Source organism: Notolepis coatsorum (genome assembly GCF_963971535.1).
Source record: "Notolepis coatsorum genome assembly, chromosome: 9".
Classification (NCBI taxonomy): Eukaryota; Metazoa; Chordata; class Actinopteri; order Aulopiformes; family Paralepididae; genus Notolepis; species Notolepis coatsorum.
The window spans coordinates 60,318,773-60,345,503 of NC_140173.1; the positions used below are offsets into that span (position 1 = coordinate 60,318,773).

General features: G+C 40.7%; 1 protein-coding gene across 4 annotated transcripts in view; it reads left to right on the forward strand.

The window, feature by feature from the left end:
• Positions 1 to 26,731, forward strand: part of slf2 (SMC5-SMC6 complex localization factor 2) — a 140,162-nt gene that overhangs the window by 70,919 nt on the left and 42,512 nt on the right. For all 4 annotated transcript variants that reach the window (XM_084322171.1, XM_084322173.1, XM_084322172.1 and 1 more), the window contains exons 13-15: positions 9,613 to 9,700; positions 21,917 to 22,093; positions 23,860 to 23,954. In XM_084322171.1, coding sequence (XP_084178297.1) covers positions 9,613 to 9,700; positions 21,917 to 22,093; positions 23,860 to 23,954 — 360 coding nt within the window. The remainder of the gene's footprint in view (positions 1 to 9,612; positions 9,701 to 21,916; positions 22,094 to 23,859; positions 23,955 to 26,731) is intronic.

Genomic DNA, 26,731 nt, shown 5'->3' on the forward strand with positions numbered 1-26,731 from the left:
TTCTGTTTTTTTTTTTTTTTTTTTTTTTACATACTTGCGTCACACGGAACAACTCATCGCTACAGCCCAGCATCATACTGTAGCCAGTCTCTTGAAACACCGCTATCTCCAAACTACCATTCCTCTTGAAACTTTCTTTTGTTAGGTGGTCCCGCTCTCGCTGCTGCGGTGGGTTTTCTTTTTAGCGGTCGGCTTACTCCTTTTATAGTCCCACATATTTGTAACCCATTTAATGTTATTAAGCTAACGTTAGCTAATCGTTATAACAGCTAACGACGGGCAGTCAGGACAGAAGAGTAGCAGATGTGATGTCTGTAAACAAGCCACAAGCCCCATCTATCGTAATACCAAAACACTGCAGTTTTAATTATTTTACATGGCTAATCTTAACCAATCTAAAATCAGCATTAAAGGTAAGAACATCAAGCTCACGTTTGATTGGTTAGAATTGTCACTGTTAACTCTGTGTACAAACTAGCTAATGTACGTTCGGGAGGGTGGGAGGAGGTCTCACCAGAACAATTATTTGCACTCGCACAAATGCTCCCAATTATATTTTGAGGTCGCACAGATAAAATTTCGGGAGCATATGCGACCAAAACTGTCACAATTCCGAGCCCTGACGGAGGGAGACTTACTGTAAGAGAATGTAATGAGCCTGCAGCCACTCTTCACAGAGGGAGACTTACTGTAAGAGACAAACCCAAAGACTAAAAAGCTTGGAGATTGTAATGATGAATAATTTATATCCTCGACGTATTAATTGATCAAAATAAGGAATATTTAATTGCGGTCAAATTATAAAGATCAGGAGAAGGTTTCTAAAGTTCAATATTATTGTTCATTACAAGTATGGATCCATACAAAAAACAATAGTCAAAAGATAGTTAGTCCCATCGAGATTAGTCTAAAAAGCTTAACTCATTCCCCGCCAACAACGTTTATACTCATTATTGGGCGCCATCCTTTGAACGCCAACAATGAGTATACTCGTTATTTGATCGTTTTTCCTTTTTTTTTATATTCTATTCAATGTCACGGACCTGTATGTTGCCGTTAAAAGGCATACTGGGGCGCCGAGGGTGCAGTACCGGCCAGATCCTGCCAGTTGGCAGTATCGAGAGTGCAGTAAACCCTGTTCCAGACCGGGTGTTAAGTTTAAACCGCTCCGGGCGCAGTTTTTTAGTACAGGGAAGCCTAGAGATTCACTCTGTCGCATTGAAACGGGTCCGGGCCCCTCGATGCATGTGTTGTGCCGTATTATGTCGTGGACCAGATGGCGATCAAACAATTGGAATATTCTTTTTGGAGTACCCCCGACCTCAGGTAAGGACTATCTGACATCAATTCCAGCTTGATCCTGCAAGGATTTCGTGCTGATCGGCGTGTGTGGTGTTCATAACGAATGCCGTTACTGGCAATCAAAGCATCAGAAACGACCCCCCCCCCTTCATGCATTCATGATTAAACATAATACCTATTATATACAGTTGAATTGGAAATAGTAGCGTGTCCAGGGATGAAACGCCAATGCTTTTAGTAGAATTCACGTAGAGCCCTATAACTCAGTTTCCCAGGAATTAGCCCGGATCATTCCGAAACTATACTTATATTCACCATGGGATAACGCGCGAACGTATGCATGAGAAAATGTATTCTTTATTTTGTTTTCACTTTTTCTGTATTTTGTTCCCATCCCAATTTAGTCGTTATGCCAATTCCCTTACTGGTCGTTGCTCGCATTTCCCCACTGTCAGCCTAGGGAGGGTGTAGAACTACCACATGCCTCCTCCAATAGTCAGACGCTTCTTTTCACCTGACAGCGAGGACTCTCACTGGAGGAATGCACCACGCTATTTCCCCCCGATCCCTTCCCTGCTGAACAGGCGCCCCGACCGGCCAGTAGGAACCGCAGTTTACAATGACCAGGACACATACCCCGCCGGCTTCCCACCCGCTAACACTGCCAATTGTGTTAGTAGGGACGACTGACCAAGCCGGAGGTACCGCTGACAGCTGGATTAGATCCCAGAGTCTCCGCGGTGGTAGGCGAGTGCATTCTCCACTGCGCTACCCAGCTGCCTGTATATATAAAATGTATTATTTTTTGTAATCTGATGGCTAATACCTTAGAGTACAGTTTGACATCGGTTCCGAGGAGGCTTAAGGGTCTGTAACTACCGCACTCGGTGGGGTCTTTGTCTAAAGCAGACGGTGGCATGGCAGTTCCAGATTTTTTACAATATTTTAAGGCATACACATTAAGACCATTGACAATATGGTTTGATCCCCAGGCATTGGTATCCTGGAGAAAATTGGAAGAAAACATAGTAGCCCCACATAGACTGAAGGACTTAGCACACACTAAACTACCAATCAAGCACTGTGAGCGGAAATTTGGCCCCATAATTACCCATGCAATCCGGATATGGCGAGAAACACAAAAAAAATATCCTAACCCTCAAAAATGGCATAATCACACTCCCTTATTCAATAACAATGCACTCTTAATTGAAAAACGTCCTATAAGATTCCCTATATGGGAAGAGCAAGGCATACACTCATTAGGGGATATTTTTAATAACCAAGGTTTTTGTAGTTATGGAGAAATATGCACAAAGTTTAACCTCACCGAGTCCACATGGCTTTTTTACATAGTTACGCCTATGTTTGAAGACTCACGGTGTTCCATTACACATACCAGTTGAACACCACAGATACCACAAATTCTTCTATGAAAGAGAAACATCGAGAGGTTTTGTATCAGGTTTTTATTATCAATTACTAACGTCCTCGTATGAAACCCTCCAACTAGACTCTGTCTGGAGGAGGGATATACCAGACCTGGAAAGTGACTTTGATTGGCAAGAAGCATGGGCAAATGTCCGTCTTACATCAAGGAACCCGGACCATCAACAAATCAATCTTAACTATATTCACAGGACATACTTGACTCCTATAAGACTGAACAGAATGGGTCTTAAACAAGACTCAAAATGCTCCCAATGTACAAATGGAGACGAAGGGACATTTATGCACATGTATTGGGACTGCCCACCAGTTAAGGCATTCTGGAAAGATGTGACCCATCAATTATCAAAACTCGTATCTTGGAATATACCAGTACACCCCTCTGTATTACTATTGAATGATGTTTTTGAGTTTGCAGTAAATCCACAGCTAAAGAGATTGGTTTTATCGGGTATCACAGTAGCTAAAAAAACTGATCGCATCACGCTGGTTTCAACCAGAAAAAATGTGCCGGAAGGTTTGGTTTCTTACATATCTCGATGTGATTTATCAAGAAATATCTACAGCAAGAATTCTGGGTCTCAACGAATCCAAAATGTCAATGTGGTTAGAAGCTTTAATGAGGCAGCTCAGAAATTGATTGGTTCCTACCTAACAGGGAGACAACAGGTGGTAGATATAAACGGAGTACTCTCCAGTCCTCGGACAGTAGAGTGCGGGGTCCCACAAGGGAGTGTTTTGGGTCCGCTCCTCTTTCTACTGTATATAAATGACCTGAAAGCAGCTTGCTCATGTGACCTTTTTTTATACGCAGATGACTCCGCCCTACTAGTGTCTCACAAAGACAAAAAAGTGGTTGAGCAGACATTGAGTGCAGAACTAGAGAAGGTTAGCGACTGGCTAGGCCACAACAAGCTGTCCCTCCACGTGGGGAAGACTGAGTCAATTTTATTCGCGTCAAAGGTCAGGCTCAGAAAATCGCCAGGTTTTAACATTAGAATAGGAGATACTGTTCTCACAGACAAAACATCTGTGAAATATCTCGGTTGCGTCCTGGAAAACAGCTTATCAGGGGAAAGCATGGCTCACCAAGCACTTACAAAGATAAATAACAGGACTATATACCCAGCCAGAATCTCTAATTTTTTAGATCAGTCAGCGATGAAGATTCTTGCTGGAGCTCTCATACAGTGTCACTATGACTATGCGTGTGGCTCCTGGTACAACAGTGCCCCCAAAAGTCAGAAAATAAAACTACAGACATCACAAAACAAGCTAATCAGGGTAATACTAAGGCTACCTGCTCGAACCCACCTTGACCCATCTCACTTTGAGGTCATGAGATGGCTTAAGGTGGAAGACAGAGTAAACCAGATAGGGATGTGCCTAGTTCACAGAATAGTGCATGGGGTAGTGCCAGTGTACTTTAACAATTACTTCAACCGAATCAGAGACACCCATGCTTACCAAACAAGGCGCAGCTCAACTGACTTTGTGCCAGTCAGATTCAGGAGCTGTATGGGGAAGGAGTCATTTTTATATTCAGCAGCTGTCTATTGGAATAGTCTGCCCAGTGAACTGAAAACCATAGACAGTGCCGTTAGATTCAAGTCCAGCCTGAAGACATGGCTCAAAAGGGACTATACCTAGACACTTAGCTTAAGGCACCCTTGCATGTTGTGTGAGTCTGTATGTATATAAATGTTGAATGGTATGTGATGTGTTGTGATGTCACGTTTTGTATGATGCATGTGTTAAGCATCACATTCCCCCACCCCCCTACAAGGACCACAATGGAAATAAGCTCTGAGCTTTTTTGTGTTACATCCTTGGCAGTATATCCCGACTGTGCTCTTCTATCACATGTTTATTTTTTATATTGTCAAATAAAGTCATTCATTCATTCATTCAAGTGGTGGAGAGAATAAAAGCTAGCTTATAATGGTAGTGTCTGGTTAGGAGTGAGGGATAATGGAGGTACTATCCAAGGAGGGGTCCGGGAGGGGGGGGTTCGAGCTGGAGCATATGTGTGTAGGGTTTTAGAAAATAGGTATTAGGGGTATATCCTGTATAAGGCATTGGTATAATTGGTAATTTCGTTGGATATATACTGTATACGGTAAAATATTATTATAGACTTTTTTGTTTGTTTTCTGTTTCTGTACTTGCATGTCATTTTAGCCACCTTGATTGTTAGTTTCATTATGCATTGTGTGTTGAGTACTGACTTTTAATAATTTTTGTTTTGCAATAATAAAAAAAAAAAAAAAATGTATTTTTTGCATCTTGGACAGAAGATGGTTACTGTCAAATGACCATAGTATTGTATCCATAGCTATAATATAGATATAGCTCTACAAACAAGGTGACTCACTCCTATTTTAGCGTGGCCTGGCTAGAACAGGATGAGGCTAGTCCCCGGCGGTCAATGAGTTAAAGAGTTAGTGAGAAGTGAAGACACAAGGTCAGAGTGACCTCATTTAGCCTCCTTACACAAATAAAAGCAGGAACACTGTCATTCCATTTAGGGATGCACTGGTCAACAAGAACATTCTCTGACATTAAGATAAGATTGCAGGATGCCAGATGTTCCTCAATATAGCAATCGTTGATGCAATAAACTAAGTTGACCAGTTAAAGCTTCAGTCCACTCTCAAACCAAGGCCTGGCCATGTACACAATGTATAAATTATTATGGATATAATATAAAAAGTTTAAAACATATAATTATGATATTGTCAGCTGTGTAGAATTCACCTACTAATGGAGATCTTGTGGAAATGTGTTAATTTTCTTCTTTCAACCAGTCAAGTGCTCAACATTCAACTGAGTCGCTAGTTGATTTTGGCAATAATAACCCAAATATCACATTTCTAGTGAGCCAAAATTCAGACTAGAAGCATTAAAAAAAGATATTGATTTAAAAATGTAAATCTAAACGCTGACATATTGGTCATGACAAAAGTTCTGTGTCCTGCTCAGCCCGATCTCGCTTAAAACATGTAAATAAAGTACTTATCAACCACAAGGAAAAGGTACATAATGTACGTTATGTTATCAGAATCAGAAAGGTAGTTCACACATACAAGAATTTGAATTGGTCATTTTTGGTGTGACATTAATGGACAGACAATTTCGGTAGAATAAAATAAAAAGGTAGTATAAAATGGAATATAAGCTAAATTGAAACAAAAGCATAATATAAATATAATTACAATATAAAATAGGCCATACAGTACGTAATATATTTACACATTGGGCCTCATTCACCAATACTCTTTAATAATCAATAATTTTTCTTATATTTTTTCTTAACTGTCTGTTAACACATTGGGTGCCATGCCCCTTCCGGGAAGTGCATAGGCCTTGCCGCCCATTAACCCCATGTAAGCGCTCACCTTGTTTGTAGAGCTAAACCTATATTTCTATGGATCTAATAACGCCGTCGATTGTCAGTGGGTTTCTTCCGGTCAACGTGCAAAAAACAGATACTTTTTTCATCTATACATTTCCGTTTTATACCGTGGTGAATATGAGTATAGTTTGAGTGATTCTGAGTAATCCCAGAAAAAGACGCAAAAACAGCCTTTTTGTGTAATTCAATAAACACGTTGCCATTCCTCGCTTGGATCAACAATCAATCTGAAATCGACGCTAGATTATCGGTATTATCTTTCATCATGCGCGCATGAAAGGGGGGTTGGAGCGGGGTGCACCTCCGTGCCGTGATGTGACCAACGGGACACAGCACACACACATAACACACCGACACGCTTCGATCGTGGGCAAAATAATATCGGATCAACACAAGATTGGTAATATATAGTCCTTACCGTGTATCTGATGTACTGCAAAAAGAATAATCCAATTATCTGATCGCCATTTCAAATACTGGTTGCGGTAGTCTGTCCCACGTTATCCAGCATTGCACATGGACGGGCGGGCGGATGAACTCGTCAAGGCAACCGTGGTGACCGCTTGTTTTGCCGGAGTGTTCAGACCCCACACCGCAGCTCGGCCGAGAAAACAAACTACATCGTTTCAAATGGAGTGCAATACCGGCCGCAAGGCGTTAGGCGGCGGTATTGACCGTCTGCGATCTCAGACACATTCAGTACAGCATGCACAAGGTGCCTCGATGGATTATGAATGGCAATAGCGAATAAAAGGAAAACCGAGACAAAAAGTAGATCTACGTTTCTGGCACTCAACCGCTGGGCCACAGAAACTTAAATCTATGTGAACGGCAACCAATGTGTTAAGAGATTAAGAGAAAAATAAGAAAAACCACTGCCGCATTCATCAACCCCTTCTTAACTCATTCGGCGCCAGCTATTAGTCAGGGCCCGCTGTAGCTAGGCCACGCTTTAAACCAGACCTGGGCATTGTACGGCCCGCGGGCCGGATCCGGCCCGCGGGATGATTCTGACCGGCCCGCGAAAGATTACATGATAATAAAAAAAATTTAAAAAAAATAAAAAAACATTTTTTTTTTTTTTTTTTTTTTACTTTTTTTTTTGGGTCAACGTTCACACGCACAGTATACGCTTAGGAGACATGCTCAGAAGATGTTGGTTCTCTTTGGATCCACCTACATATGTGAACAGACATTCTCAGTCATGACGTTTACCAAGTCCAGGTACAGATCCTCTCTCACTGATGAACATCTGGCAGCTGTGCTTCGCATCTCCACCTCAGACATGCAACCTGACTTTCAAGTCAAGTCAAGTCAAGAGACTTTGATGGACTTGTTAAAGCTCAACAGAGACTGGATTTCTCACACTGAATGAAAAAAAAAGAACTGAAGAACACTAAAATGTGGAAATATAACAAGTGAAATGGGACACTTGATCTTTTTTTTTCTTTTTTTTGCACAGTTCTGAAAACATTAAATGTTTAATATAGGCATGTAAAGTAAAAAAGGCTACAAAACTGGGACACTTTTCTTAGTTCAGTGACATGTCTTGTTTATTTTTGCTATAAGATGATGTGATGTCTTTAGAAAGCTAAGAAAATCCTTGTTTCAATAGTATATGAAACTCAAAATGCCCTTTGTTATTAATGTTTCACATTTTGTTTATCATTTTGGAAATAAATTCTATTTGAATAAATGATATTTTTGAAAGCTAACCTCACCTTTTAATTGCCAAATAATAACATACACTCTTACCAGGGGTCAAAACAATGCCATTTACTGCTTTTTATATAGAAATAAAATGTATATTATGCATAATTGAGTTTGGAATTTTGGCCCGGCCCCCCAACATATTTTCAGTTGCTCATTCGGCCCCCCGGGAAAAATAATTGCCCACCCCTGCTTTAAACGATAGGAGTGCGTCACCTTGTTTGTAGAGCTATAACTATATGCTATATTATAGCTATGGATACAATAGTATGGCCCATTTGGCCCATTTGACATCACCTATCTATCGTTCAATATGTGAAAAAGAATTAATTTATCCATCCATACGTTCTCGTGTTATACCGTGGTGAATATAAGTATGGTTTTAGAGCGGTCTAGGGTCATTCATGAAATGCTGAGTTATAGCCCTATACATCAATTCCACTATAGATGTTGCCGTTTCTTGCCTGTACATGCTATTATTCCGAAATCAAATCTATATCATAGGTATTATATTCCATCATGAATGCATGAGAGGGGGGGGGGGGGGGGGGGGGGGTCGTTTCAGATTTCTTTAAAAAAAAAGATATGTTTAATCTCTCTTTGTATCTCTATTTTTCTCTGTTTTCTCCCTGTCCCAATTTAGTCGTTGTGCCAATTCCCCCCCTCCCCTACCTGGTTGTTGTGCGCATGTTCTCCTACTGGTCGGTACAAGGTTACGTTTGGCCATTACACAGGCCAAGGTACAAGGTTACAAAGGGTGCTCGATACCGCAGTCTAGCTTGATGCGGCCGATATTGCACTTTGGCGACCTCAGACTCATTCCCTATTGTAACACAGAGGTCCCTGGATGAATAATGAATACAAATATCGAATAAAGGAATAAACAACCAAAACCCGAGAAATCTCGGGTCTGGCGCCCAACGCATGGCGAGTTAACCCGGCACAACGTCCAAATCTGTTCTTACCCAGGTGTGTTGAATGATGAATCCCACTCATTCTTAAACTGAAATGTGCGTTCTCGCTCAATACATTTGCATACAGACTGCCAGCTCCTTATAAGGCGAATGAGGCGTTTGCAAAACGGCAAGGGCGGTGTGCAAAACAGCAGAGGTTCGGCATGGCATCTGCACCATGCTGATCCATTCAACAATCGTTTATGCATTTATTTATTTCTGGAGCATTTATTTATCCACTCTGGTTGGATGGTGTATTATACTTGTGCTGTATAATAATACATTTATTTTATTTAATCTAATCTCATTTGAGATCGGTCACAAATCGCTTCCTGTTGAATGGATCGATCTAACGGCAAAAATATCCATTTCAGAAGCAGAACGTACGCCATAAGTTCTGAGTTTTTAAAGTCGTATTTGGGACCAATTGACCAATGGTAGACTTTTTTTTCCTTCTTTTTCTTGTCTGGGTAAGAGTTTCTTTATCTGGGTAAGAGTGCTCTCGACCACTCTTAAAATTTGGTCTTGGCTAAGAGAAAAGCAAAAATAAGAAAACATTGCTGAATCCCAGGTAAGAACAAAATAAGAAAAAATGCTAGTTAAGAACAAAATAAGAGGAAATCTGTTCTTAGATCGCTTCGTCAAGGAGGCCCATTGTATACGTCATATATTTGTTTCGTATCTGCGAAAAAAAATTATATTACATACAAAAAATGATGATAATAAATAAAAAGCGGCACGATCGGGAGTTGAACTAACGATGCTCGTTGTGTGTGTGTGTAGGAAGGACATCGAGATGAGCAGCAGCAGTCCCTTCACTAAGACGGAGTTGACTTCTCTCCCTGAACACAACGTTGAGAACAGCCTCAAGGTGAGATGGGGGGTGACCGGTTTAGCGTTAGAATGGAGTAAGTCGCATGTGACACAGCTGCTCACCCGTTATTTTTTTTTCGTTTTAAAAACATATTTATAAACCATTAATGCGTCTAAAACTTGACGTATATATCTACTGAGATTATTAACTAACTATATTGACCAAAAGAATCGAGATGCCAAACACAAGGAAAGACACAGCGAGACCAAAAACAGTCGCAGAGGTCCCGCCGCTGGAAGCAGGATTCGTGCGGCAAACAGCAGAAAATATAGACTTGACAGTGGCCGCTTCAAGTTCAACCCCTTCAAATACCTCCGCAGACACCGAATATATCATCCGGAGAATGGAGGAAATGGAGAAGACGATAACCCAAAAAGTAGATGCTATTAAAGAATCTATTGAAGGCAAAATAGAAGCGCTGAGAGCGGACGCCGACGCACATATTAAACGCACCGAGGCTCTGGAAACAGGTATGGAAGCCCACCAAAAAAAATTCGTTCGAATCTACAAAGAAGTAGAGGACATCAATGTTAACCTAACTGCTGATATGAAGGGAAACTACAAAGAAATCAAGACGGAGCTCAGCGATATAACGATGGAGCTTAAGCGAATCAATGAAGAACAGAAAGCCAAAATATTCGAGATGGAATATCAAAAACGCAAGCTGAATATTCGTATAGTCGGTCTGGACGAGTCAGTGAGATGTGCTCACCCTGAAGAGTTTGCCACAGAATTACAGAAAATCTTGGGAACAGAGATCCTTCCTAAAGTACCAGAGGTGGAACAGTGCTACAGATTGGGGACCCGATCCAGTGACAATAACGCTAAGCCCAGAGTGATATTGGTTATCCTGCGCCAAGTCAGAATAAAAGAAATTATTATTCGTGAAACTCGCAGGATGAAAGGCAATCTGAAATACATGGATGTACCAATACACTGCTTTGAAGATTATTGTCGTGATGTAGTGGACCTGCGTGCCAAGTTCAAGACGGTGATGTCTCAACTCTATCTGGAGGAATACAGACCCCTATTAACATACCCTGCAATACTTCGCATTGTCGATAAAAAAGGAGCAAGGGTTTTCCTCAACTCGCCTGAAGATGCAGCCAAATACTTGTCTGCACAACACGCAGGATAGTGTATAAATGGCCTTTTAATCTCTGTTATGCAAGGTCACCATATAGTAATGAACCGAGGATTTGGGACAGAGAGACCTACGTGCTCAGAGTTATTGAATGCTTTCCCCGTCGGGATTCTATTATTGCGGACATATTGGATTCAAAATTGGAACACTCCAGAACATACTGGAACATTCGAACAATGTAAAGACGACATATTGGAATAATCTAGAACATCTAAAGCATTCTTTGATATAGGGAACATTCTGGAATAACAGCAATACGTGGTCAGTCATTCTACCAGAAGCCCCTCGGGGGAATAATCAACAGCATCTAGATGCAGAACCACAGAACCATCATAGCAGCGGCCGGCTGAAATATCATTCTACACAACGGATCATCGCCCACCCCGGTCAGGGAAATGCTGCATATACGTATTTAAAAACAGCTTTTTATTAATTGGAAATATTTCCACTACTTCTCCAATTTATACTTTAGATGTTTAAGCATAGCAAAGCTCTTTTAAGATCTAAGTTAATGTTCTCTTCCTTTTACTTGTTTTTTTCATCCGTTTTCTCTGATTTATTGAGGCTCTCTCTTCAGTTCAATACCTCCATATTATTCATGGGTTACTATAAATTACACAAGTTCATATAAAATGTAAGTGATTAGGGCATGATAATTGAAGCTTATTTTTGGTCTTTATTTTTATTTTTATCTTATTTACATTTTTATTTTACGGGAAAGTGGCCAAGCCACAGTCGACATTCTACTTATGGTAGAATTTAGAGTGTTAGATCCTATGGTATACATAGGAATGTTAAGGATAATTGGATCATTCTGGGATATCCGGTGGTGCAAGGGAGGGAGTCATACGCAAAGGTTGTGTTCATGGAACACAATCCTGTACGACTCTCGGTGGGAGGGAAGGGTAGGGGATTTTTATTTGTATATATGTATGTTTTTAAGCTCGGCTCTCAACGGGACCTCACTAGTGGGATGTATATCTATTATTGCCTCGCACTCTAGAAGCATTACCAAAAATTACACTACAACATGTATAGATTATGGCTAGTTTGAATATAATGATATGGAACACCGGGGGAATAAATAACTAACTCAAACGCAAAAGCGTGCTCACACTGATGAAAAAAGAACATGTGGACATTGCTCTGCTAAGCGAAACGCACATTCTAGAGAAAGACATAGATAAATTAGCGGACAACACATACCATAATATTAGTCACTCTTCTATTGGTACGAGAACTCGGGGTGTAGCCATAGTCGTTAAACGTAAGTTGAATATTGTACTAAAGGGAGTATGGTCTGATGTAGAAGGTCGGATAACTATAGCTAAGATTGAACATAAGAACAGGAAAATAGCGTTGGTAGCGGTATACGCCCCAAATTTGTACGAAGAAGATTTCTTCACTACACTAACCAATGCAATGTTAGACATTCCCGATTACTCATTTATAATAGGTGCGGATTTTAATGCCATCTGGAACCCAAGGATGGACAAATCTTACCTCGCCTTTTCCAGCGAACAAAAGAATTCATCGAAGGCATTAAAGGATTGGTCGAAGATTACAGGTGTAAATGACTTATGGCGGTTACTTAATCCCACGACCCGAAAGTACTCTCGTCGATCTGCGAGACATAATACATTATCCAGAATGGATTATGTCTTTGCATCACAGAGACTATTTGATAATTATGAAGTGGAAATGATACCCAGATCACTGTTATTTACTCCTTAAAGGTACATTTGGTATACTATCCTCCCGAGCCCCAAGATGGCGATTTAACTCGTTGCTGCTTAATAACAAGGAATTCATTACACAACTCAAAGAAGCTCTTATAGTATTCCAACGGGAGAATGCAAACTCGGTGCAAGACCCCAGAATATTATGGATGTCGGTAAAGGGAATGATCAAAGATTTCACGGATAGCTTTTCCTCCAAAATGCGCAAGAATCAATGCACAAAACTGGCTGAGCTGGAAACGCTTTACTCAACGTTATTTAATTCTCTAAAATACAACAACTCAACTCGACTAGAGAATCAAGTTAACGTACTAAAAATAGAGATCAATGCCATTTACAGACAACAATCGGAAATACAAATACGCAGCACAAGACAACAGCAGTACTCCCATGGTTCCAAACCTAGTCACCTATTAGCCATGCGATTAAGAATTAATGCAAAATTTGCAGATATAACTACCATTAGAGCACAACAGGTACTTGTAACAGACCCTGTAAAAATAAACGATACATTCAAAGAATTCTACTCCGACTTATATAAATCAGAAACGACCTTCGATCAAAACAAAATGGACACATATCTTAATCAAATTATTCTCCCTAAACTTTCAGAGGATGACGCTAAACTGTTAGAAACACCGATCACACTAGAGGAACTCAAGAAGGCCATAACCGCAATGCAAAGTGGTAAGGCTCCTGGAAGAGACGGTTTCCCATCAGAAATGTACCTTTCTTGTTGGGACATAATTGGTCCCTTATTACTAAATATGATCTTATACTCAGTCAAGGAGGGGAACTTCCATAAGAATGACAATATTGCACTCATAACAGTCCTCCTTAAAAAAGACAAAGACCCCAACGAGTGCGGTAGTTATAGACCTTTAAGCCTCCTCGGAACCGATATCAAACTGTACTCTAAGGTATTAGCCATCAGATTACAAAAGCATATGACGTCTTTAGTTCACCCGGACCAAACTGGCTTCATAAGAGGCCGCCTGATCACTGATAACATAAGACGAATACTGCACGTACTAGATGCCGACAAGGATGACACCATACCTAAGGCGATGCTATCTTAGTAGCTGTTAGTAGAACCAGGTTAACTGTGTCCTGGCTGTAGTAGTAGAACCAGGTTAACTGTGTCCTAGCTGTAGCATTGTAGAACCAGGTTAACTGTGTCCTGGCTGTAGTAGAACCAGGTTAACTGTGTCCTGGCTGTTGTAGAACCAGGTTAACTGTGTCCTGGCTGTAGTAGTAGAACCAGGTTAACTGTGTCCTGGCTGTAGCATTGTAGAACCAGGTTAACTGTGTCCTGGCTGTAGTAGAACCAGGTTAACTGTGTCCTGGCTGTTGTAGAACCAGGTTAACTGTGTCCTGGCTGTAGTAGAACCAGGTTAACTGTGTCCTGGCTGTTAGTAGAACCAGGTTAACTGTGTCCTGGCTGTAGCAGTTTGGTTTGTTAGAACAGACTGTAATCTTATGCTTATGGCAGATCAATCAGCATGGATTGTCTGTAAACTTTAATACATGGCAGTTTGGTTTGTTAGAACAGACTGTAATCTTCACTTGCTTATGGCAGATCAATCAGCATGGATTGTCTGTAAACTTTCACTTGCTTATGGCAGATCAATCAGCATGGATTGTCTGTAAACTTTATGCATTGTTGTCACTTGCCATATCTTGCTATGCTCGCTCATGCCTGTATTTTTTATGTCCGTTCTATTTTATAATTTTTATTTTTATTTTATTTTATTTTTATTTTACTATTTTTAAACTGAATCATTTTAAACTATTTTTACTATTTGTGTTACTGAAAACTATAAGCAGAGAGCCTATTGGGATGCTAGATCCTAATGTGAAACACTGTGATTCTACCTGTCTATCTTTTTATGCTCGCTTATGCCTGTATTTTTTACTGTTGTGAAGCACTTTGAACTGCAACCTCTGTATGAAAAGTGCTATACAAATAAAGTTATTATTATTATTATCCCTGGATGCTATGAAAGCCTTTGACAGGCTGGAATGGTCGTATCTATGGGCAGTATTAGAAAGGATGGGGTTAGGAAAAGGATTAATTGATATGATTAAAGTATTATACAAAGACCCATCGGCCATGATTACAACAGGCACAATCATCTCCAAAATCTTTCCGGTATCACGCTCTGCCAGACAGGGTTGTCCTCTTAGTCCCGGACTATTCAATCTATCATTAGAGCCTTTAGCACAATATATAAGACAATCCCAATCCATAGAACCAATCGTAATCAAGGGCACACAACAAAAAATTAGTTTATATGCGGACAACGTAATATTGTTCATGCAAAACCCCAACACCACATTGCCTCATCTGCTCAAGTTGATTGAGGACTTTGGTGATTTATCGGGATTTAAGATAAATTGGCCGAAGTTGGCTTTCCTTCCACTTAACACCCCTGCAAAAAAAGATATAACCCTCCCAGGAGAGATACCGATGGTAAAACATTTCAGATGCTTGGGAGTGGAAATATTCCCCACCATAAGACAAACGGTGAAGCACAATTACACAAAAATCCAAAACAAAATCAAAGACGACCTTGATAGATGGGCAAAACTTAAAAACACAGTACAAGCACGGATATCAATAGTTAAGATGGATGTACTACCTAGAATCAACTTCTTCAGTTCAATGCTACCGTTACCCCCTCCAGAGGGTTACTGGAAAAGATTACACTCCTCCACATACAAATTTATTTGGAATAACAAACCACCACGTATAAAAAGATCCACCACACAGAGAAATATAGCAGATGGTGGCATGGCATTTCCAGATTTTTTCCAATATTTTAAGGCGTACACATTAAGACCATTGACAACATGGTTTGACCCCAAGCATTAGTATCCTGGAGAAAATTAGAAGAAAACATAGTAGCCCCACATAGACTGAAGGACATAGCATACACTAAACTACCAATCAAGCACTGTGAACGAAAATTTGGCCCCATAATTACTCATGCGATCCGGATATGGCGTGAATCACAAAAAAAAAATCCTAACCCACATAAATGGCACAATCATACTCCCTTATTCAATAACAATGCACTCTTAATTGAAAAACGACCTATAAGATTCCCTATATGGGAAGAGCAAGGCATACACTCATTAGGGGATGTTTTTAACAAACAGGGTTTTTGTAGTGATAAAGAAATACGCAAAAAATTTAATCTCACCAAGTCCACATGGCTTTTTTACAAACGGTTACAGCTATGTTTGAAGTCTCACGGTGTTCCATTAGACAGACCAATTGAACACCACAGATACCACAAATTCTTCTACGAAAGAGAGACATCAAGAGGTTTTGTTTCAGAATTTTATCATCAATTACTAACGTCCTCGTATGAAACCCTCCAACTAGACTCTGTCTGGAGGAGGGATATACCAGACCTGGAAAATGACTTTGATTGGCAAGGAGCCTGGGCAAATGTCCGACTTACATCAAGGAACCCGGATCATCAACAAATCAATCTTAACTATATTCACAGGACATACTTGACTCCTATAAGACTGTGCCGAATGGGGCTTAAACAAGACTCCAAATGCTCCCAATGTACAAATGGGGACGAAGGGACATTTATGCACATGTATTGGGACTGCCCACCAGTTAAGGCATTCTGGAAAGATGTGACCCAACAATTATCAAAACTCGTATCTTGGAATATACCTGTACACCCCTCGGTATTACTATTGAATGATGTTTTTGAGTTTGCAGTGAATCCACAGCTAAAGAGATTGGTTTTATCGGGTATCACAGTAGCTAAAAAGCTGATCGCATCACGCTGGTTTCAACCGGAAAAAATTTGCCGTAAAGTTTGGTTTCTTACATATCTCGATGTGATTTATCAAGAAATATCTACAGCAAGAATTCTGGGTCTCAATGAATCCAAAATGTCAATGTGGTTAGAAGTGGTGGAGAGAATAAAAGCTAGCTTATAATGGTAGTGTCTGGTTAGGTGCGAGGGATAGTGGAGGTACTTCTCAAGGTGGGGTCCGGGAGGGGGGGGTTCGAGCTGGAGCATATGTGTGTAGGTTTTTTAGATAACAGGTATTAGGGGTATATCTTATATAAGACAATTAACTAAAATGTGATCTCATTGGATGTGCTCTGACAATTAATGCTTGTATATCTTATCGTGTGTTGTCATGTTTGTTTATGTGTTTGTTTAAAAAATAATAAAAAAAGAAAATACAAAAAAAGAAAAGGTGAGATGGGGCGGGCGGGGGGGGGGGGGGGCAGGGGCATACATACAGTCAGCCATATATCGCTCTAGAAAAGGTGAGATGGGGCGGGCGGGGGGGGGGGGGGCAGGGGCATACATACAGTCAGCCATATATCGCTCTACTTTGCATAGTTTATTCTCAGTCTCAGTTCCATAGTAAACTGGTTTATTGTATAGGAATATCACATTAGGACTGTAAGAGGGTGAACATAGGATTTGTCCATAATAGACGGCAACTAGAGTTGTTTGATGTGAGATATATCGTGAGACGAGAGAAAAATGTCTATTGGTAGATATTTTCCTCCTATTGTTTCTATCACTATTGTCACAAAATCAGCTGCAGAATTGCTATATACGTCAGTATTTTACTTCATTCCTGACCCCACGCACATGTGCTGGAATAACAAACGAGCGCAGCGTGACACAGAGCGAAACTCCACAGAACAGCTGGCCTGTGGTGGAGATCAAGCGCACCACTTCACCACTCGACTTGTCAAGCAAACGCACAGAGCGCTCTGCACCTAACGTCGTGTTTTTATTATTGATTAAAATCTGCTTTCATGGCCCATTAGAGGAGGACCCACTATTTAGTAGGGGTGTAACGATGCATCGATTCATCGAAATGCATCGATTCTAATGTGACGATTCAACTGCATCGATTTGAAAATGTTAGAATCGATTATAATCTAAATTAATCTAAATAAAAGAAATATTTTTTTTTTAATGTTTTTTTTTTGTGTGTATTGTTTTTAGTGACCTATAGTCCATTCATGCTGAGTGAATCAGTTCCCCCAGCCACATTTGTGTATTCAAATTTTTGGGGGGAATTAACTGATAGAAAATGAATAGAAAATGTATCCAATCGAATCGTGGTCAAATGAGATTTCATGATGCATTGAATCGTTGCCTGAATAATCGTAATCGAAATGAATCGTTGTGAGGTCGCATCGTTACACCCCTACTATTTAGCCTTCAGTTGTAACTTGTGTTTTTATTTTATTTCGCTTTTAACACTTTCAGTGCCACCAGGGGGCGCACGACTTAGTGCTTGAATGCCACCATCGGCGCCAATGTTAACGTTAATGTTGTGAAGGATCAGATTAAACCGAATATATATATATTTATTTATGGATATATATTTAATAGTATTTGTATATCGTTTGATATCCCCTGTATATTCCTTGTACAATATGCACTGAATATCCCTTTAGTCTACTAAACAGCCCATAATAGTTTCATTCTACCATTGGACGAGAACCTGGCGCCAGCAGCCATACCCCTAGGTTCAAGTTCAATCGTGCCGACCAACATGTCGTGGCAAGCCCGGTTCCGCGTAGGAATACGTCTGGCGAAATACGAATGGTACTATTTGTTCACAGCGCATATATATATGGCGCAAGTAAAGTAGAACTTCCTTTTAGTCCATTAGTTCTTTACCCTCCAACCTAGTAACAGACGCGAAGCCTCACCCACGACGCACGTGTGGTGCAGTAAGGCCTACTTGGCCTCAGAATAGGCATTGAGACATCGTGTGGATTAATAGTTGAATTGTCATAGTTTGGCACTATACCGTCGAGTTGGACGTATTTCTATTGAGCTAATAATAGTCTATTATGTATGGTGCATCGTTCGGTTAGAGTTATAAAGTGAGCAGTACCCCCATCGTTCCTGACGTTATCTGGAGTCTTAACCAGGCTGGGCAGACCACGTGTGGTGCTTGCATCCGAGGAGCTCCGGGCCAGGACGAGTGGACCTGTACATTGGATTACTTTACCCGGACGACGGCGAGCCTTCCACGGCTTGGATTATCTACATGCTTTGGGTGCTTTGATTATTCCATGGATAACGGCCAACACTGCTGAGTGTTGGAACTACCCCCCGGAGAGGAGTCCAGGTGAGACGGCGCTCTACCCCGAGTGAGGTCGCCTCACGTCTCTTCATCTGTGGACCGGCAGATACCGTCCACCAGAGGGTCCAGCTGTATTCATCTGCGGACCGAGGTTCTGTGGGCACCGTGTTCAAGACTTTGAATTCTCCCAAGAAATCGTCGGCCAGATGGGATACCGCCAGCGGCTCTTCTAACCCCCCCCCCCTACTGTCTTACAACCAGCGGGACCCCCCCCCCTTTAGTGTATCCAGCTATAATCATTTAAGTACCATCGCTATAGTTCCCTAAAGAACCAGGTTGTATATTTGCTCCCTGCGTAACCAGAGATTGGACATTCAATGTTGATTTACCTACGAATACTCATTTGCCATACAAGTGCATTTCAAATCATAAATGTCATCAAGTGAACGTTGTATATACCCTTTGCTATATAAAATATTCGATTTATACATTTGTGTGGACTTCGTTTCATCAGGTGGGAAAGTGTTCATCATATCTATATCATGTACTGGATGGCCAGAAGTTAAAGTACAAGCGGTAGTGGTTTAATAATACCATACTTATCAATACAGTCAGGGAATTGTACCCCTCAGTTAGTTAATATCGCCTAATCTATGTTTTAAATTATGGCTATGTGTCTAATCTGCCCGTCGCTTATCAAATAATCATTTTCCAGTCAGTGTTGTCAAGGCAGATTGGTTTTTTATCGCTTCATTTCCGTTTGAGAGCGTTTTGAAAAGCGCCCGTTTTCAGGTGAAAAACAGCCCATTCTGTGATAATCGCCTTTTACTGGAATATTCCAGAACGTTGATATTTGTCGGCTTATTTATGAATCGTTTTCAAATAAAAGCTAGATGATCAATAGTATACACACACGCACGTTCGAGGCGCGCACTGATAATAGCCGTTTTCATTTCCTCATGGATTTTACAGTGAAACCGATAGAGCACATATCAGAAAAAAGCTTATATCTCCTCGAAAACGAGTGATTATCCTAACACTGATAACATAGATTCCTTACCTGACATCAGATGGTATCCAAATGGTATATTCCAATTCCTGATCACCATTCGAAAAAATCGATAAGTGTATAGATCTAATATTCCTGTTTACCTAGTCTTGACGTAGTGCTCCAATGACTTAAAAAATGCATGACATGAACGTCTATCACAACAGCTTCATTTATTAACAATCAACTTTACAGGGGGGGGGGCGCAATAATAATGATTAAGTAGGAACTAATGAGGAACTATATAAACTAAATAGTTATTCATGTCTCAGTGCAGGGAAACCCTTCCAGAATGGCTTCTACTTCTTCCTAATGACTACATTAGGAAATATATTTGACTTTCAAATCCCCAACTTCTACCTGCCAACATCTAACTCTAAAAGTTCCCTATGCTTTGTTTTGTTTTGTGTAGGTAATTATTTGTGCCTACTAAAGTAGTAAGTGTTACTTGTGTTTTTAAGGAAAGGAAACTATTCACTCTTCTTTCTCTGAGTATCCAATCTATTTTGACTTAAGGTTTGTTTTCACTCCGAGGACACCTCGCATAAGACTCTTCGCACATTCTGGGAAACATTGTGAAACTCTCCCAGACCCTGCCTTCTCTCTGGGAGATCCTCTCCACCCCCACGCCTCCCTTCCCTCCCTCATGGCCTTTTCTCCCAGCCCTCGTCTCCCACATTCAGGAAATGGGAACCAGGCCAGAAGCCCTCTCTCTCCGTTTCCGGGAAAGTGTCCCAAAAGGGCTGCTGTGTAGTAAGCTGGCTCTGACGCGAGTGCCATTGTTGTAAGTTGCGGGGCCCCCATTGTCCCAAACAAGCCAAAAAAAACATCCACGGAACACAAACAGAAAACACCCATTGGGAGGAGGGGCAGGGGTGGAGTGGGGGTGGGGTGAGTTTGGCGGTGGTGGGCGTGTCTTTAGAGGAGGAGTGAGGGGACTCTTCATATGATGAACTCTTTCACACAATTCATTGAAATTAATGACTTGTCTTGTATTCGTTTGTTTTGGTTTTTGTTCTGATCTATCAGCATGTATCTTTTGCTTTCTAAATATACTGGATGGACAGTAGCATATTGATTCTACAATAAAATGTATGATTGTACTTGAAAAAAAAAAATCCATAAGTGTATAGATCTAACGTGTATACAGTAGAACTCATGATCAGCGGGGCTCAGAGGATCCAGAATGAACTCTGGTAACCCCGGCTGCATCAGTGGACTGGAAAATGTGGACTGGAATATTTCTTTTCCCCATCCATTTTCATTGAGTCCATTCCATTGACCATTTACCATCTGGGAGACGATAGGGGGCACTTTTTTCACATCTGATCGCCGGCGGCCCTTGGGTAGGCTAGGGTAGGCTCACGTGATGATTTCGGATGCTAAAAAAAAATTATTACGAGAAATCTCGTGAGTGGCTTTCAACGTAACTATCGTAAACCCGAGATTAGCCGTGAGTGGCAGTCAAAGTGTTAAAAGCTCATCAGTCATCCGTTTTCACTCGACTCAAGCTGAGGTGTTATTCGGTTGCATCTGATTTTACTTTATCGAGAGGATTATTGCTAATTCATCACCCACTCTGAAATCACATCTGTGGAAATTATTGGTTTTGCTTAAGATGGGTGAAAGCTGTGATCGAAAGAGATGCTGAGGTGAGAGATGTGTTCTGTGTGTGTGTGTGTGTGCGTGCCTTTCATTTCCATTTAGTTCACACTCAGGATTATCAAAAAGTATTCATGAAGTATGTGGTTATTTTGTAGACCAATGTTCTATTGAATTTACAGAAAACATACTATATTGTGATATATAACTTTATTGAGATATCAGGAGATATTACCGTATATTAAATGTTTTTGTATTCAAATACTTTTTTGCTGGGCTACCGGGAGCCTGGTGCCTCTGGTGAAAGCTTGTATGGAACACGCAAGGATTTAAATAGCCTTGCAAGCGCTATCTGTTTTTTTTCTTTTTTTTTGCTAGTATGGTCGTGACATTGGTATTTAAAAAAGTCTTAAATTGAACTTGTTGAAACCGGCAAATACCCTGAAAATAAAAGTGGTTGCACCGTGGAGATAAGTAACAAACTTATCTGAATAGTTCCACCCTATATCTGGTGCAGCAACCCAGTGCAGGAGTGTCACTTTAACGCGCTGCTCCTCCTCCTCTGTCCCGGTCCGCAGTACCTGGCGTACTGCATGGCGGTGTGTCCGCGGGCCTACAGCGACACCGAGCTGCTGCTGCTGCTCACCGTGAGCAGCCGGGTGGGCCTGGCCACGCAGCTCGCCCTCAGGCCCAGCGTGGACCTCGGCGCTCTGCAGCACAACATCATCAACAACATCCGGGAGTGGGACGCCATGGTCAGTTATTAATAATTATAATAATAATAATAAATTGAATTTGTATTGCACTTTTTGCTCGCTGGGATCCCAAAGTGCTACAGGGTTAGTTAAAAAATAAAATAATTATTAGTAAAAAAAAAAAACTGAATAAAAATAAGATACAAATAGAACATAGTTAAAAACATAGTATAAACAGAAAATTAAAAACAACGGCACAAGAAATTAAATAATAATATCACAAGAAAATAAAAATTAAAAGCTAACAGTCAAAGGCCTTTTTAAACAGATGGGTTCAACCTCAGCCCCCTCGGATGCAGTATCGCCGCCCCCTAGTGGTCAGAGGACGAGGCAGGCTCAGCACTAGGGGTTACTTACCACTGAATCTTTGATTAATAAACTCATGATGACTCCGGTGACACCGGACGTTTTACAAAATGACGCTCAATATCTGTAGAGCGCTTACTTAGATTCAGATTCAAATTCCTTTATTAAGCCATTTGTGTAAAAACACATTGGTAATTGTTGCAGCATTACAGTGTATGCATTTTTCATTTCTTTTTTCACAGTAACGACAAACACAGACACAGGGGGGCGATTTTATATTTTTATATTTTATCTTGATATAATACCAGTGTAATTTTGCTTTCTGGTGAATGCCACATGCAAGCCCCTAGAGGGTTTTTACGCAATTCTCCTACACATCCCTTGTGGATTATATTGTATTATATATGTAATTGTTTTTATATGTGTAAATAAACAAACAAACAAAACAGTGCAGTGGAGGATTAATCATTTAAATATATATACCGGTATATATATATACATATATAAGTGCAGAGTTCCAGTAAGGACTAGTGCAGTTACTTTGATCTTGAACGTTATGCGGCTACATTGATCCACTGTGTCTGTCTGTCTACGTCTGTTTTAATACTTTTTATTTTTTTTTATTTTATCTTTCTCCCCCCCTTTTTCCCGATTTTTCTCCCATCCCACCCTTCCTGGTTGTTGCGTACTTTCCCCTACTGTTGGTCCGGGAGACCGGAGACTGTTGCATGCTTTCCTCCGACGCATGTGCAGCCTGGGGCAGGCCAACCTGGCCGCGCAGGTTCTCACCGGGGAGAGTGTAGCGTGTGGGAGGCCACACTATCTCTCCTTAGTTCCAACCCTTGCTGAGCAGGCGCCCCGACCGAACTGTAGGGGTCGCTGTCCACAACGCCCAGGACCCACCCCCTGATACAGCCAATTGTATCAGTGTGAGAGGCCAGCCAAGCTGATAGCAACGCCGGGAGCTGGATTCGAACAGGCAAATCCAGTGTCTCCCGGTGTTGGTGACGAACGTAATCTCCGTGCGCCACCTGCCCCCCCCCCCCCCTTTAATACATTTTCAATGACTAGTATCCATTTGTTGGACAGACAAGAGTTGTGTAACATGTATAATCTCTAGAGCCTCCTTTCTCCCCCATGTGAAGTTAAAACTTAAGTGAAAGTGAAACCTAAAAATAGCTGCTGTGTGAGTTTATAATGTTAACACATGTAACACTTGATAACACACATTTTTGTTTTTTTATGTGAATGTGGGCACTGATATGCCAACATTTACTAAATGGGTTTTATTTATATATAATTTTTTTTATTATATATATATATATAAGCCTAGTTAATTTTCTCCATGGGCGACATCCTACTTCTTTCTCAAATTGCAGAAAGTCAGGGGTTTTGCTATGATGCACATGGCTCCTGGTATGTGTTCACATGCATCTACGATATGCTTCTGTCCTCCCCAGCTGCCCAGGATCTGTCTGGCCCTCACTGACCTGACAGCGGACCACCACAACATGTGCTGGCTGGTCCAACTGCTGCCTGAGCAAACACGTGGGAAGTAGGTTCTCTCTGCTCTTTGTAACTGAATGGATTACTTTTCACCCCTGGCCTTTCCCCTTTAACATGCATATTAATCATCCAATGTTACTTAGGTTAGCTAGATTATTCCCTTTCATTTGGCACATGTAAACGCCATGTCCCATTTACTATATCGGGGATTAGATTGCATTCAAATGTATTGTCTAGTGTAACTGTCCCTCTTGCAATGATGAAGCAACTCGTCTTTGATGTTTACTGATTGGCTTTATTTCCGTTCGAAGAGAACATCTTTATTCCGAACCGTAAAACTGTGAAAACATACATGAAATACAATCAATCACGGATCAAACCATAACAACATACATACAATTTATCGGTCGTTACAAGGGTGGTTGTTAACCCACTGAACTTAACTACAAGCGCAGTACGGCCCCAAACGTACCTTATTGACTGCATGCAATATGAGAGGACTGTTATGGAGCTTGGTGTCGATGTGGCTTGTCTGAAGATGGTGAAGAAGTGAAGGGACGAACCTTATAGGGTCTCAATATTTATACACTAGTGGCGATCTATTATGACATCACAAGGCAGCAGGACCGTACACACAGGGCGATCTATTATGACATCACACTGCAGCTAACTAGAATTACACTATGACACTCCTGCAGTTACACTCCCACCAAGCATATATAAGCATTGTATATGATTCTTACGATAACTGCCCACATAATGCCTAAACGTAACGCCATAACTACAAATTAGTGTTGTCACGATACTGGAATTTCGACTTCGATACGATACCTTGAAAAGTATCGATACTTCGATACCATTTCGATATCAAAAAAAAAAAAAAAAAAAATTATATATATATATATATATATTTTTTTTTTTTTTTAAACAAATTTAGCTTTTGTTGCTGGTTGATTCTCCTCAGCTTCTCTCTGGTACTATAAGATAAGATAAATATAACACTTTTAAAACCCTTTGTTTATCTTTAGATCACACATTTAAAAAGAACTGTTCATCTCACTTCAATCATTTTTATTGCAGATGCAGAAGTTAGAACATAGTATTTTCTCAAGCAGACAGATGTAAACACTCACTGTAATCTGTGTTGCATGTACCTGACAAACTGAACTGTTTGTATTACAGTTGGTAACAGTTTTGATAAAGATAACAGGGCGAGGGCTATATGTGTAACATATATAACTTCACAACAGCAAAATTACTAGTACTAGTAGTAGTAAACAATAATTAAAACTTTTTTTTGCATTAGTGAAAACAATAAGGACACATTCAAAAGGCAGGGTAAGAAAAAAGTGCAATCTTATGCATTTTCAAGTCAAGTTCTTCTTAGGTAGTGCATTACCTTCTCATACCATTACACCTACTAATACCACCTTCTCATACCTTCTCATACAACCTTCTAATACCTTCTCATACCACCTTCTCATACCACCTACTAATACCTTCTCATACCACCTTCTAATACCTTCTCATTACACCTACTAATACCTTCTCATACCACCTTCTAATACCTTCTCATACCACCTTCTAATACCTTCTAATACCTTCTCATTACACCTACTAATACCTTCTCATACCACCTTCTCATACCTTCTCATACCACCTACTAATACCTTCTCATACCACCTTCTAATACCTTCTCATACCACCTTCTCATACCTTCTCATACCACCTACACCTACTAATACCTTCTCATACCAACTTCTAATACCTTCATACCACCTACTAATACCTTCTCATACCACCTTCTAATACCTTCTCATACCACCTTCTCATACCTTCTACATTACCTAGTGATACACATAAAGCATAAGAGCCGTGGAAGGCTCGCCGTCGTCGGGTAGAGTAATCCAATATACAGGTCCAGTCGCTCTTGACCCGGAGCTCCTCGGATGCAATCACCACTAGGGGTCTGACCAGCCTGGATAAGCGTCCAGATAACGTCAGGAACGATGGGGGTACTGATAACTGTAGGACTCTAACCGAACGATGCACAATACCTACTTAGTACTTATACCTTATCATACCTTATATAAAGGCCTCAAGTAAAAAAAAAAAAACTGCAATCTTATGCATTTTCAAGTAGCAGCCAGCAACTAGCAAATTAAACAATATTCTTCTTGAGGTAGGGCATTTAGACAGCAGAATGACTAAAACAATAATTCAAACTTTTTTGCATTAAGCACACATTCAAAAGGCACTAAAGTGCAAGTACAAAAAAAAAGTGCATTTTCAAGTAAATTTTTTTTTAAATAGGTAGTGCACTTATTCAACGGCCTCAGACTAATCACACATAAGGTGGTGCAAGTAGTGTAATAATGTACTAGCCTAAAGTTTCTTTACAACTTTCAGATTTTTTGCTAGGAACACCAGCATGTCAATGTGCTCCTCTGTAAGCCGTGCCCTTCTTGGACTGCAAATGAGCCCTGACGTACTAAATACACGTTCTGAAGCTGAGCTTGAAGCAGAGATGCACAAATACTTTTTCGCCAGCTGGGCAAGGTGAGGTAAAGTTCTCTCATGTGTCCTCCACCATGCGAGTGGGTCGTCTCCTGCGCTGAGTTCAGGCATCTTTTCATATATTGTGAACTCGTTTTTTAGTTCAGCCTCTGCGTCCTCTGCATCCTCGCCACCACCATGTTGACCCTTCTTTTCCCCCTGTATGCTGGTTAACAGTCCCTTCAGATCCGTTCTACTTTTCTTCGCTGGTACGCCTGGTAGTGGTAGTGGTTGCATGGCAGTGGCACATGGAGGAGGAGGAGCGGGTGT